The sequence below is a fragment of the Diachasma alloeum genome, unplaced genomic scaffold (assembly GCF_001412515.2).
Source record: "Diachasma alloeum isolate Michigan unplaced genomic scaffold, Dall2.0 Dall_scaffold_00277, whole genome shotgun sequence".
Lineage (NCBI taxonomy): Eukaryota > Metazoa > Arthropoda > Insecta > Hymenoptera > Braconidae > Diachasma > Diachasma alloeum.
The window spans coordinates 68,157-80,661 of NW_021680416.1; the positions used below are offsets into that span (position 1 = coordinate 68,157).

The 12,505-nt window shown below is 35.8% G+C and overlaps 2 protein-coding genes across 3 annotated transcripts; one reads left to right on the forward strand and one right to left on the reverse strand.

Moving 5' to 3' along the window:
- Positions 1-1,170: 1,170 nt before the first annotated feature.
- On the reverse strand, positions 1,171-9,528 carry LOC107038069 (speckle-type POZ protein A). The gene is made up of 3 exons (XM_015256948.1): positions 9,502-9,528; positions 2,501-2,679; positions 1,171-2,390 (listed from the first exon to the last, which is right to left on the reverse strand). Exon 3 carries the CDS (start codon positions 2,376-2,378, stop codon positions 1,338-1,340), a length of 1,041 nt encoding a protein of 346 aa, XP_015112434.1. The 5' UTR covers positions 2,379-2,390; positions 2,501-2,679; positions 9,502-9,528; the 3' UTR covers positions 1,171-1,337.
- On the forward strand, positions 9,255-12,210 carry LOC107038070 (RING finger protein 212B). 2 transcript variants are annotated; one of them, XM_015256949.1, is made up of 4 exons: positions 9,255-9,422; positions 9,504-9,685; positions 10,652-10,875; positions 11,470-12,210. In XM_015256949.1, the coding sequence occupies exons 1-4, from the start codon at positions 9,308-9,310 to the stop codon at positions 11,705-11,707; spliced, it is 759 nt and encodes a 252-aa protein (XP_015112435.1). In that variant the 5' UTR covers positions 9,255-9,307; the 3' UTR covers positions 11,708-12,210. The 2 variants fall into 2 exon arrangements, with proteins under 2 accessions (XP_015112435.1, XP_015112436.1); XM_015256950.1 differs by having other exon boundaries at positions 10,658-10,875.
- Positions 12,211-12,505: the final 295 nt, after the last annotated feature.

Genomic DNA, 12,505 nt, shown 5'->3' on the forward strand with positions numbered 1-12,505 from the left:
TCTCCGGAGAGTTCTAAAATTGATATTTTTTTCGAATAATGGAAGAATACCCGTAAATTCAATTTTTATCCTTGTCTTTTGATAGAATGAATAAAATCAATAACAGAAATTGAGAATTTGAGGCTAAAAATTTTATCGGATTATTATTATATAGATGTAATAATTACCTTTCGATCTTCGATCTTTTATTAAAAACTTCAATTTAAACCCCGGACCGCCGCTATCCTCAATATAATAAGCTTGATTACACACAATCCGTGATGTGTTCGATGGTAGATTTGTGGTTTTATTGCAAGTTAAAAAAAAAACTTGGGCGGTGAGTGCTTTGTTGGATTAAGGATGTTCAAGCGAGGAGTAGGATATTCGAAAAATGCAGCCAATTTCATGAAACTTTTTTCACATATTATTTAATCCATTTAGACACAGCTTGCAAAATTTCAGAAACCCCAGGTTCAGAACAGCAACAAAAATCAATTTAAAAATTGCTGCTTTTATATGAGGTTAAATGGGTCATCGATAATTTCACTATTTTTTCCACATTGCCGACTGGTCGATAATGTAGGAAAAATGTACGAGTTATCGATGCTTCTTTTAACCTCATGTATACGTAGTAACTTTAGAATTCTTTTGTGTTGTTGTCCTGAACCTGGGGTTTCTGAAATTTTACAAGGGGTGAAAAAAATTTCATGAAATTGGCTACATTTTTCGAATATCCCACTTCTCTCCTGAGCATCGTTAAAGTTAAGGTAGACGGTGGTAAAACATGTATAATTTGCGTAGAACGATATTGTCAGGATCTTAAGAATCGTAAAGTTCGACATTGTCTTTCACTGTTCATTTCATATTTTTACATTTTTTTTATTGGAAGACGTTTGAGAAAGGATGGAAATACAAATTCAAATTCATGCTGACAAATACAATTCGTTTAGGGGAGCATGGGGCAAAATGAAACACGGGGCAAAATGAAACAGTGGGAAAATCTCGTCATCTAAAGGAGATAGGACATTTTTGAAGAGGACCTTTTTTGTAGCTTGTAAAATTCTCTACAAAAAAGGTTTTCATGAAAATCGTCCTATCTCCCTTAGATCACAAGATTTTCTTGCTGTTTAATTTTGCCCCGTGTTTCATTTTGCCCCACCGTCCCCTACTTAATGAATAGAAATGTGACTATTACCAAAACACATGTTTATTACATAACGCTGAAAAAAATTACTGACAAGCCAATCAGCTCCAACACTTCACAATAAAATAGTACTGAACCTCACAAGATAAAGCAGTAAGAAGCATAATTACTCTGCTAAAACACCAAACAACCGTTAATCTCATTGAAACAAAAGTCAAATCTTGGACTGCCTGCGAACAGCAATAAAAGACGTCAACTCCTTCAACAGCCCCGGATAGTTCTCCGCCAGGCTGTTGTACCCCTTTGACTGCGTCACCCCGAGCAGATGATCATCGATGAACGCCATGACGTACTTCTTCAACTGCAGTGCTCTGTGACGATCAGAGAGCACAAAGATCTCAGCAGCGGTGTCATTAGTGAGAGTCCCATAAATGGCCTCCTCACACATAATCTTCAAACGATCCAGCTCGTACTTGGCACTCGCCATCAACAGATCACGTGCCAGTACTTCCAGATTTGCCACCCTATCCCTGTAGATGAACTCCAACATTCCTCTGACTATTGCTGGCTCCATGTCCTCAATCTTCACTATATCCTTAGGAACTTCGTCCGTTCCTGCTTGCTCGAGCATCGCCGAGAACACGGCACTGCGTGCAGCCAGGACAACCTTGTGAGCTCGAAACTTCTTCTCTCCTGCAATTATTGTGACGTCACAGAACCGTGTGTCCTCGAACAGCTGAGAGAACTGTTCGCCCAGTTGTCCCCTCTGTAGATCAAAAGACGCTGGACTGAATGACTTTGTGACGCTCCTTTTGGGGATGTCAATCTCACAATAAACAGTTATTAAATCATCAGAGTCACTCGTCCCCAGGAGCTGGGACCTCTCCACCGCTTTGTGAAAACCGTAGCCAATTTTCCCTTTGTACGTGAACACAAACGTGTTCTTGAACATGAGACTTTTTCCCTTCAAGATCGAAAGCTCACAGTGCACTATGATTGATGTCTCTTGGTCGCATACTGTGTCGAGGAAGAGGTAGAGTGATACATGATCACTGTCGTCTTTGCTCCTGCCTCGTGGGTACAACTGCAGCTGCCATTCCACTTCGTCGTTCTCAGTCACACGAAAGTTCGGGGAGTCGACGGGCTCTTCGTTCTGCTCGGGAAGAAGTCTGAAATCTTTTATCGTCCATTTGTAGGTGAAGTGGTGGGACTCGACTTCGGTGACGCTACACTGGTGGGGAACTGGGGTTGACATTGTGACAATTTTCTGGAAATTTAATTTTTCGCACATCGAATGATATTTACCAAGTATTATTGATCATCGGTGAATAGTAAAATTGAAATTTGATATTTGTAGTAATTAAGCATAAATTATACCTTGAATTGGGAATACTTTTGTCGAATAATGTTACATGCAGTTGCATGCAGTAAAAAATCTCGTGCCTGGCTTCTAACCTTGATTATACCTCTTCAAGACAGCGTTGCCAAATCCTATCCGGAAAAAACTGGAGGCGCCACCTCGATAAAGCGATAGGAGTGGGGGTGAAAGCGGGAGGCTAGGAAACAGTTTGAAAATAATTTTTGTATAGTGTAACTTTTCATTAAGCAGACATTGGGCATAATCGAACCCCCTCCACTACCTCCGAATCATATCCATTAAATAAAATACAAACGTGACGAGCTACATGAAAAATACTCTTAGTTACATTCTATAAATTGGCCACAAGCTTCTCATTGATGTAACTATTTTTTTGTTCGAAGCAATATTTAAGAAAATACGCGCATAGCAACGGGTTCACATGTACATTCTCGCATTTCATATCAACTCCTATCATTTTTTTGTTACGGAGTTGGTAGCAGTGCAATACAACCACGCGCACCAAGGAGGGAAGCCCGGGAATTTACAAATTGAATATGGTGCACGAATGGTGAATTCCACAGATATTTTTCAATCGAGTTCCGTGCACAAATGAATTCTCGAAGAAGCAAATTCAGTCGGAAAATCTTGAATAAATAATTAAAAGTCGGTGCAAATAACGACTGTGGAATAGAACTATTTGTTTTACTTCGATTGTTAATTGGAAAGATGATTTATCGTGTGAAAAATAAATGAGCCGAATTGAATTGAAAATGAAAAAATTTACAGGATATAAAAACGATTCCTTGTTTATTTTGAAAAAAATAATGAAATCTCCCTAAAAAAACAAAAACAAATGTTTTTGTAAAAAAACTGCGCCAAGAAAAAGTTTTGTTTGGTTCTTACTGGAAAGTAGAAATTTTTGAGAAATAAAAAAAAATGAAAAAGAAAGCCAAGTCAGCAATGTCGAATAAACGAAAATAGTGCACAATGAGATTTCTATAAGAGAAAATGTTTCAAATCGAATGAGGATTGTAAAAAAATTCTTGATGAAATCAAAAATTAGTAGGAGGACCAACGTTCTTGGCGCCGAGTTTTTCAACTCGTGGTCTAGTATTAATCTAATTCTCCATCTTCTGATGCGCGCCAGAGGCGTTGGTCCTCCTTCTACTAATTTTTTATTTCATCAAGAATTTTTTTAAAATCCTCATTCGATTTGAAACAATTTCTCTTATAGAAATCTGATTGTGCACTATTTTCGTTTATTCGACATTGCTGACTTGGCTTTCTTTTTCATTTCTTTGTATTTTTCAAAAATTTCTACTTCCCAGTAAGAACCAAACAAAACTTTTTCTTGGCGCAGTTTTTTTACAAAAACATTTGTTTTTCTTTTTTTAGGGATTATTTATTACTGTGAAGAGGAATGAACAAGAAAGAATAGAGGAAACATACAACGCCAAAGTGAGTAGTTGAGTCGTCGATTAGACAATAAAGATGGCTGTACACTTGTGACCACGCTGATTGAGCTCGCGACAGTGATCAGAGGTGTCGCCACTCTGCACTTAGACGCACGGGAAATTGCACCAATGTGAAAAAAAATTGGAAAACAAAAAATTTCTTTATAAAAGAATAATAAATTTATATAAAAATTAGAATTTAGCAAATAGCGATTACTGTATTACTCTATGAAAAATCTACCGCTAAAGCGGGAGGGCTGGCAACAGGGTTGGGCAAGTAAATTACCTTAGGTAAATTACATGGTTTTTGACCGGTCATAAAGTAGGTAAATTACCCGGGCGAGTTGTCGGTTTTTTGACCTGTCAAAAACCTATGTAGCGCCATCTATTAGCACCTTGGGGAACCGGGAGATTTTTACCGAGAATACCGCCTGTCAGAGTTACAAGGGTAAAAATTCGAAAAAATCATACCCACTGAGGTTATGCCTCGCGAGGTTCAATCGTCGCAAAGGTCATACCTCGCAAGGGTCAAACGTGACAATCATAACTTGCGAGGGTCAAACGTCACAATCATAACTTGCGAGCGTCAAATGATCATAAGCTGTTGCAACAAAGACCAAACGGAATAGTTTCAGATTATTTTTTCTTAATTCATGATCATTCCACCCTTGTCATTGTTCTGCCTACAGGAGAGATAAGTTGAAAAATCGCAAGAGTTAAAATTAAGACGCAGGCAAGCAGGAAAATCACAAACGATCAAGAAACAATCACAAAGTAGGTAAATCATAAGGGTCAATCAGGATAACTAGGCCGTGACCTAGTGACCTGTTTGACCCTTGTGAACCTACTTGCTTTTTTTGTTTAAACTTTATGACCGTTGGAACCTTGTAATTGTACCGCCTGGCGTCCCCCGTTGACCCTCTTATTAGTTTCACCGTCCAGATTAAAGGATTGCTTCCGTTGTTTGACCCTTGCGACGTTTGACCCTAAGAAGGCATAACCCTTGCGATGTTTAACTTTCGCGAGGATAACCCTCGTGATCGTTTGATCTTGACGATTTCCGGCCGATGTCCCTCTCACTTTTGACCCTTGTGACTTTTTAGCTTAGCTTCCTTGTAAAGAGCTTTCTGACACTTTTTGACATTTTTGACGCCCCAGAGGTAAATTACCGGTATTTGACAATGTCACGTCATAAACTTCCGTTTGCGAGATATGCCCAACCCTGATGATGAATTAAATATTTAACAAGATGGAACTATAAATTTTTCTATTGAGCAGATAATACTGAATTTCTGATAAGGGATTTCCGATTACCCGAATAATCATCAATCTCCCTAACACAATTACTGATTAATGAATAACTCGAAATTTTACTATGTAAATTAATGATTACTTTAATGATTAAAATTTAAGAGTGATATTAACTAATAGACCTTTTCATTCTGGAAATGTAGGGGAAATATTTATTTCGTTCATTCAACGAAAGAATCTCCGAAAAAACCATGGAAAATTCTGATAAATGTTGAACTTTACAATGATATGTGTACGTCCACGTGAAAAGGGCCCACTTTGTAGCATCTAGTTTCCGAGATATTCACGTTTTTCTCTCCACATCTCCCATTTAAACCAATGTTAAATTGTTTTTTTGATCGTCTATACTGACGTCAGTTTTCATTCTATCGGGTTGATTTTGGGCTCAAAATGTGAGAAATCTGATCAATCTTATCGGAACATACATAACTCCAATACCGTCAAAGTGGGCCCTTTTCATGTGGACGCCCACATATACACTTGAGCGCTCAAAAACCATGATTTATATGTAAATTCGATAAAGTGTCCGCAAATCCTAGGGGAATTAACATGGGAAAAAAGCGTCCGCAAATCTAGTGACTCTCAGAATGAAAAGGTCCATTGAATACTTAATAATTTAACAGAATTATAATTTATGGAAATTGCTATCCCTGTTCTTGAAGAATCATCCAATTGGAAATATACTATCTTGGAGATTTCACTATGGAAAATTAGCAGATCCATTTCGGGATGTAAATTGACGAGTAGAGGCGGTAAAGCTTGAAAGATGGCTGACAAAATTTTGCATCACTTTACCAGGTTTTGTGAAGATTGGTGAAGTTAGAATCAATTTATTATTGAGGAATATAATTAATTGAATCGAAACCCAGCCCCAGTTGTGTGTATCAATAAAAAGTTGCCCCCGTTCCACCTTTGTTGATCTCATTTAATATCTTATGTATATTTTTTTTGCTGAAAAAACGCAAATTTTTTTGGTTTGCACAGAAATGAAGCAGACAAAACACATAATTTTGGCATAGTCGCCATATTGGTCCGAGGACACGCATGGAAAAATTTCATAGAAAAACTTGGCCAATTCGCTAGACAATTCTATTGGAGTCCTATCATTTTTTGGCCGATTCTATTGAAATGGTTAATAGGAAATATTCTATACAAAAAGTCAATGGGAATTCGACTTTTCTATACAACTTCTATACTTCTACTTCTTTTCTATACAACTCTATTGAGATATTTGCTATAGAAATTTCCTCGGCTCAAATTTTCCAAGTTTTTTTGTTTGATTTTCTTGATGAAAAGGAAAGAAAAATTGAATGAAAACAACTTAGGAAATCTAGCGATTTTTCTATTAATTTTTTTCATTGCGTGGGCACTGAATGCCCAACTTTACGGGGCTATGTAAAAGGTTCACCGCCGCCTCGCGCATTTAACATCGCGAATTACATATCATCAAACAATCTTCATAAATAATTAAACATTCCAAAAATTGTTTGCGAATAACACCATTGAATGATGTCGGCTGAAGGTCAAACGGAACCCCTCTGTTTATATGAACTTTTAGAATTGTGGTTTCTCCTGCAATATTTTATTTATGAAACTACTTCATTGGCTCAACAGTGCAATGATCGAGTCGATAAAGTAATTTCATCGATATAAAGTAATCCTATTGTTTGTCATTCTGGCCGTGAGGCAGAGATTCACGGACGCGGAGCGGAGCGCAGCGGGTTTCGATTCAATTAATTATATTCCTCAATAATAAATTGATTCTAACTTCACCAATCTTCACAAAACCTGGTAAAGTGATGCAAAATTTTGTCAGCCATCTTTCAAGCTTTACCGCCTCTACTCGTCAATTTACATCCCGAAATGGATCTGCTAATTTTCCATAGTGAAATCTCCAAGATAGTATATTTCCAATTGGATGATTCTTCAAGAACAGGGATAGCAATTTCCATAAATTATAATTCTGTTAAATTATTAAGTATTCAATGGACCTTTTCATTCTGAGAGTCACTAGATTTGCAGACGCTTTTTTCCTATGTTAATTCCCCTAGGATTTGCGGACACTTTATCGAATTTACATATAAATCATGGTTTTTGAGCGCTCAAGTGTATATGTGGGCGTCCACATGAAAAGGCCGTCATAACAAAAAATACTGTTCGTCATACGGCCAAAAAAAACTTTTCTAGCTCATATGATTGCAGCCCTCGCCTTCGGCTCGGGCTGCAAACTCATATTCCCCAGAAAAGTTTCTTTCGGCCCAGTGACGAAATATACTATTACTAAAGATGAAAGAAACGTGAAGTTGTTTTATATCGAAATATCTCGAAACTGCCTGACCGCTAATCCTCAATTCTGATTGGTCAATGAGTCACGTGAAGTAGTCGCTGACAAAAATCCCCGGTATTTTCAGATTTTTCAAATGCCGAAAATGTTTTCTGCGTCATATTTATCATTTTTTCATATGTAAAGTTTATCTTTATATCAAAACATATCTAAATTGCCTAATTGTTAATCATGAGAAAAAAACAGTATTTATAATTTTTTTTAACTCACAAATTATTCTTCACTTTCCAAATTTTAATTTTTCCATATTTATCATACGCAAAAATGATCAATTCTTGCTTCTCAGATTTTCATACATAAATTCTGAACTCTACAAAATTCATGGAAATTCTTCGGTTTCCCAAATAATTCGAGAAAAATCTTTGAAGATCTGCTGTTATCTGGAAAACTGTAAAATTTTCCTAATTCAAGAAAATTTTTCAGTTTTCTAGGAAATTAATTCATAACCCTCCCCTCATTTTTCAANAGACGCTTTTTTCCTATGTTAATTCCCCTAGGATTTGCGGACACTTTATCGAATTTACATATAAATCATGGTTTTTGAGCGCTCAAGTGTATATGTGGGCGTCCACATGAAAAGGGCCTCATAACAAAAAATACTGTTCGTCATACGGCCAAAAAAAACTTTTCTAGCTCATATGATTGCAGCCCTCGCCTTCGGCTCGGGCTGCAAACTCATATTCGCCAGAAAAGTTTCTTTCGGCCTAGTGACGAAATATACTATTACTAAAGATGAAAGAAACGTGAAGTTGTTTTATATCGAAATATCTCGAAACTGCCTGACCGCTAATCCTCAATTCTGATTGGTCAATGAGTCACGTGAAGTAGTCGCTGACAAAAATCCCCGGTATTTTCAGATTTTTCAAATGCCGAAAATGTTTTCTGCGTCATATTTATCATTTTTTCATATGTAAAGTTTATCTTTATATCAAAACATATCTAAATTGCCTAATTGTTAATCATGAGAAAAAAACAGTATTTATAATTTTTTTTAACTCACAAATTATTCTTCACTTTCCAAATTTTAATTTTTCCATATTTATCATACGCAAAAATGATCAATTCTTGCTTCTCAGATTTTCATACATAAATTCTGAACTCTACAAAATTCATGGAAATTCTTCGGTTTCCCAAATAATTCGAGAAAAATCTTTGAAGATCTGCTGTTATCTGGAAAACTGTAAAATTTTCCTAATTCAAGAAAATTTTTCAGTTTTCTAGGAAATTAATTCATAACCCTCCCCTCATTTTTCAACAATTACAGATTTTAATCAGATTATTTTAAAAAGTAAAAAAAAGATTTAATCGAAGATTAAAAATTAATCATTGAGGTGTCACTCTTCACTCTCTTAATTCTTTTCAAGTCATTATCAATATTTATAAAGCATCTATGAGTATATGAAGTTTAATAAATTCGATTTCTTCATTTTCACAACAGATAGATAAGCGCGCGCATAAATCTAGTGCTTATTAAAAGAAAACAATTCTAAAAATTCATGTAGACAATTTCATTCTATCTACACAGTTCTATTCCTCCGTTTCTGTTCACCCCCCGTTTATTCCCTCCGCGCCATTTTTCGACCAATCAGAAGATGGATGGACCCTAAGGGAAACTATCTGGAAAGTCCCGGCGTCCATTTCTTTCGAAGCGATCGCGTTTGAAGGACGTTTTATCATTCACCTCCTGCAATTTCGGAATTTTTATTCTGTCGAACATGGAACTCACTTGGCTCCTGTGCAACAAATGTTTTGTTCACTTGAGAGAGGCAAAATCTCCATTCTCATTGACACAGTGTGGTCACCTGTTCTGCAGAAAATGCATCGCCAAAGGTGAGACAACAATTCATCCATTCAATGGGGGATAGGCGGTATTGGGACAAAAGGCTATATCAATTCTCTTTGTTCTCACAGTTGGAGATCGTTGTCCAGTCTGCAATGCACATGGTGTCGAATCCGTCTGCCTCACAACACCACTCCAGCCAATGATCGTCCCCATATTCGAGGACGTTTTTACAGTAGCAGAGAAATTCGCATTGGCTGCTAAATTCCAGAAATATCAATTGAGTATTCTAATACATCGTGAGCAGGAACTGGTAATTAATGTTTCGATCAATATCTCCGGGAGAAATAGGGGGGGAGANGGGGGGGGGGACAATATGGGCACTAGATTAAAATAATGAGTTGAATTGGATCAAATCTACTGTTCCGACTTCATTTGAAATTTATAAAAACAAACAGATTGTCTTAAGAGAATTTTTAGAGAATTAAAAAATGAACGAGGATTACTTGCTTTTAGAAGTGAATTTATTGCTGAAATCATTAGGGGAGGTTGGGGTACAATGGACACTTTTGACTTTTTTTTAAATGTTAATGACAGGTTAAAATATTGCTGAAATTTAATGATTTTTTTTTCAATATAAACAACAATTCTTTCCCTTTGTGATGAGCCTAAACAGAGCTCAATTAATAAATTTTTTTCGAAATTATGAATAATTTTAAAAAAACTTTAAGTGTCCATTTTACCCCACCCTCCTCTAAGGTTGTTTAGCCAGTGTCGGTAAATTGTCGGTAAATGTTTTTTTTCATGGTCAAGGCAAATTCTGTAATTTTTTCGGCTGACAGCAGAAGATATAAAACTAAATTTTCTAACGTTAAAAAAAATAATCTCGCAATAGTCTCGGCAGAAATGAATAAACCAATTTTTCCTTATGCACGGGCTCTTATGAAATTTATTTTCAAATTGATAATTCACCTACTAGAAGACTAAAAATAGAAGTAAAAATAGAAGGTAGGGTGTAAAATCATACTGAATCCAATGGCCAGAGAAAAATCTGGGATACCCGAGCAAAAAGAGGAAATATTTGAGTAATTCTATCCCATACAAGCGCTTGTTAGCGCATGCATTTGTTGCATTTTGTCTATTTCACATCTAAATAATGAACATGAATTGGTGGATTGAAATTTGTATCAAAGTGAAGGGAATATCTTCATCTCTCAGTTTTAAAAAATCAATTTTTTCAAGTACTTGCGATTTTGGATGAACATCCTTAATTCTGTAGGCTCAGAAGTACTTGGCACTGAAGACTGCATACTGGCAAGTGGCTAAACAGGTTGAGAAATTGAATCAAGAGTACAACGCACTGAAGACAGATTACGCTGACTTGATTGCCCAGAACAATGCTCGAGACCACGCATTCTACAAGGAGCCAACAAGAAGTGGTCGAGTGACATTTTCCAAGCAGAATATAATATTTGGGAAGAATCAGACAGATTCACGCAACATGCAAGTGTCTTTATCCAATCTAATTCACATGTTCAAGCAATGTTCAATTTCATAGAAAAAACCAGTTGATATCTCGAAAACTTTGTAGGAATGGGTAAAAACGTTTTGATTGATCTAGGTAGAGGACATAGAGACGAATATACTGAAGAAAAAAAATCGAAATCGCTCGACTAGTTCTTAAGGATCTATTACACCCTTTGAATTTTTCTGGTAAATTATTGATCGGATTTACGTGAAAAAATATACGGTTTTTGCGTTTTATCGTTACTTAATGACTCACGAAATTCCATGATCGTGCAATCATTTTCCTGCGTTTATTGTAAAACTTTTCGGAAATTCACAAAACTTTAGAAAAAATGCAGGAAAATGATTGCACGATCATGAAATTTCGTGAGTCATTAAGTAATGATAAAACGCAGAAACGGTTTATTTTTTCACGTCAATCCGATCAATAATTTACCAGAAAGATAAAAAAAAAGGTAAATTTTGGCCGAAAGGGTGTAGTACATCCTTAAGTTATTATTCAATTTTTCTATGAAATTTTTTCGTACGTTGTAATTTCCTCACATTCTAATATCACTCGTGGCCGTTCAGATTTCGTCCAGGATCTGGCAACGAGTCTGAAGGTTCAGACGTCTCAGGCTCCACCATCAGAGGATTGCACACTCCAAGGATACCTGATGGTACATTCCGTGTACCAACAGCTACGAGAGTTCCCAGATCTGCTGGTACTCTCACTCCAAGCTCTAGAATCTCAACACCAATGTCACTTGATTATGACCAAAATGGCAGGGGGTATGGCAGCGATACCAGTGCCTACTTCAGACGTTGAGAGTGTTCAGATAAAGATGAAATTATCCCTTTCATTAAATTTTTTTCACTTATTTTTATTCACGTTTCACTATTTGCGACGAATATGATGTTTTTCATTTTATAAATGATTCTAGTAAATGATAATTCTCGAATTATCTTTCGTGAGATATCAGTGTCTTCATTACGTTTTTTTTCAATTACATAAATGTCAAAGTAATATATTTAAAGACGGAATTTGTCATCAAATGACTCAAGAATTGAGTCTCATGAATTATAAATACCTTTTGCTTAAATCCTTTAATTAATTTTTATTTCAATCGAAACAATTCTGATATTCTTAAGGTCAGCGAAATCATTGTAATCGTTTAATTTGCCAAAACTCATGAGAGCAGTCACTTTCTTAAAAAATCGTGGGCTTTGAAAGTGAGATTAAATTCATGTAATTGAAGTTTCAGTCAAATTGAATACTTTCACTTACGAAATAACTTCATTGAAAAACCTAGCGATTTCACTAGAAAATTTTATTGGGTTTTTGGTGAATTTTTTATTAGTTTTTGACGTATTCTGTTGAAAAATTCCACAGCTAATCTATGCAGTTTTTCTATAGAAATGTTCAATATTCTACAGAAAAAATCAATAAAAATTGATTTTTCTATACAACTTCTTATATTGAAATTTTTTTATTTTTCTTATTTGCTCTCCTTTTGTATGAAAAGAAGAGAAAAATAAAAAAATAAAAAACTTGTCTGAATAGAACAAGTAGAAAAAGAAATTCTATAGATTTTTTTCTAAAAAACAGTTTTTGTTGTACATTTTC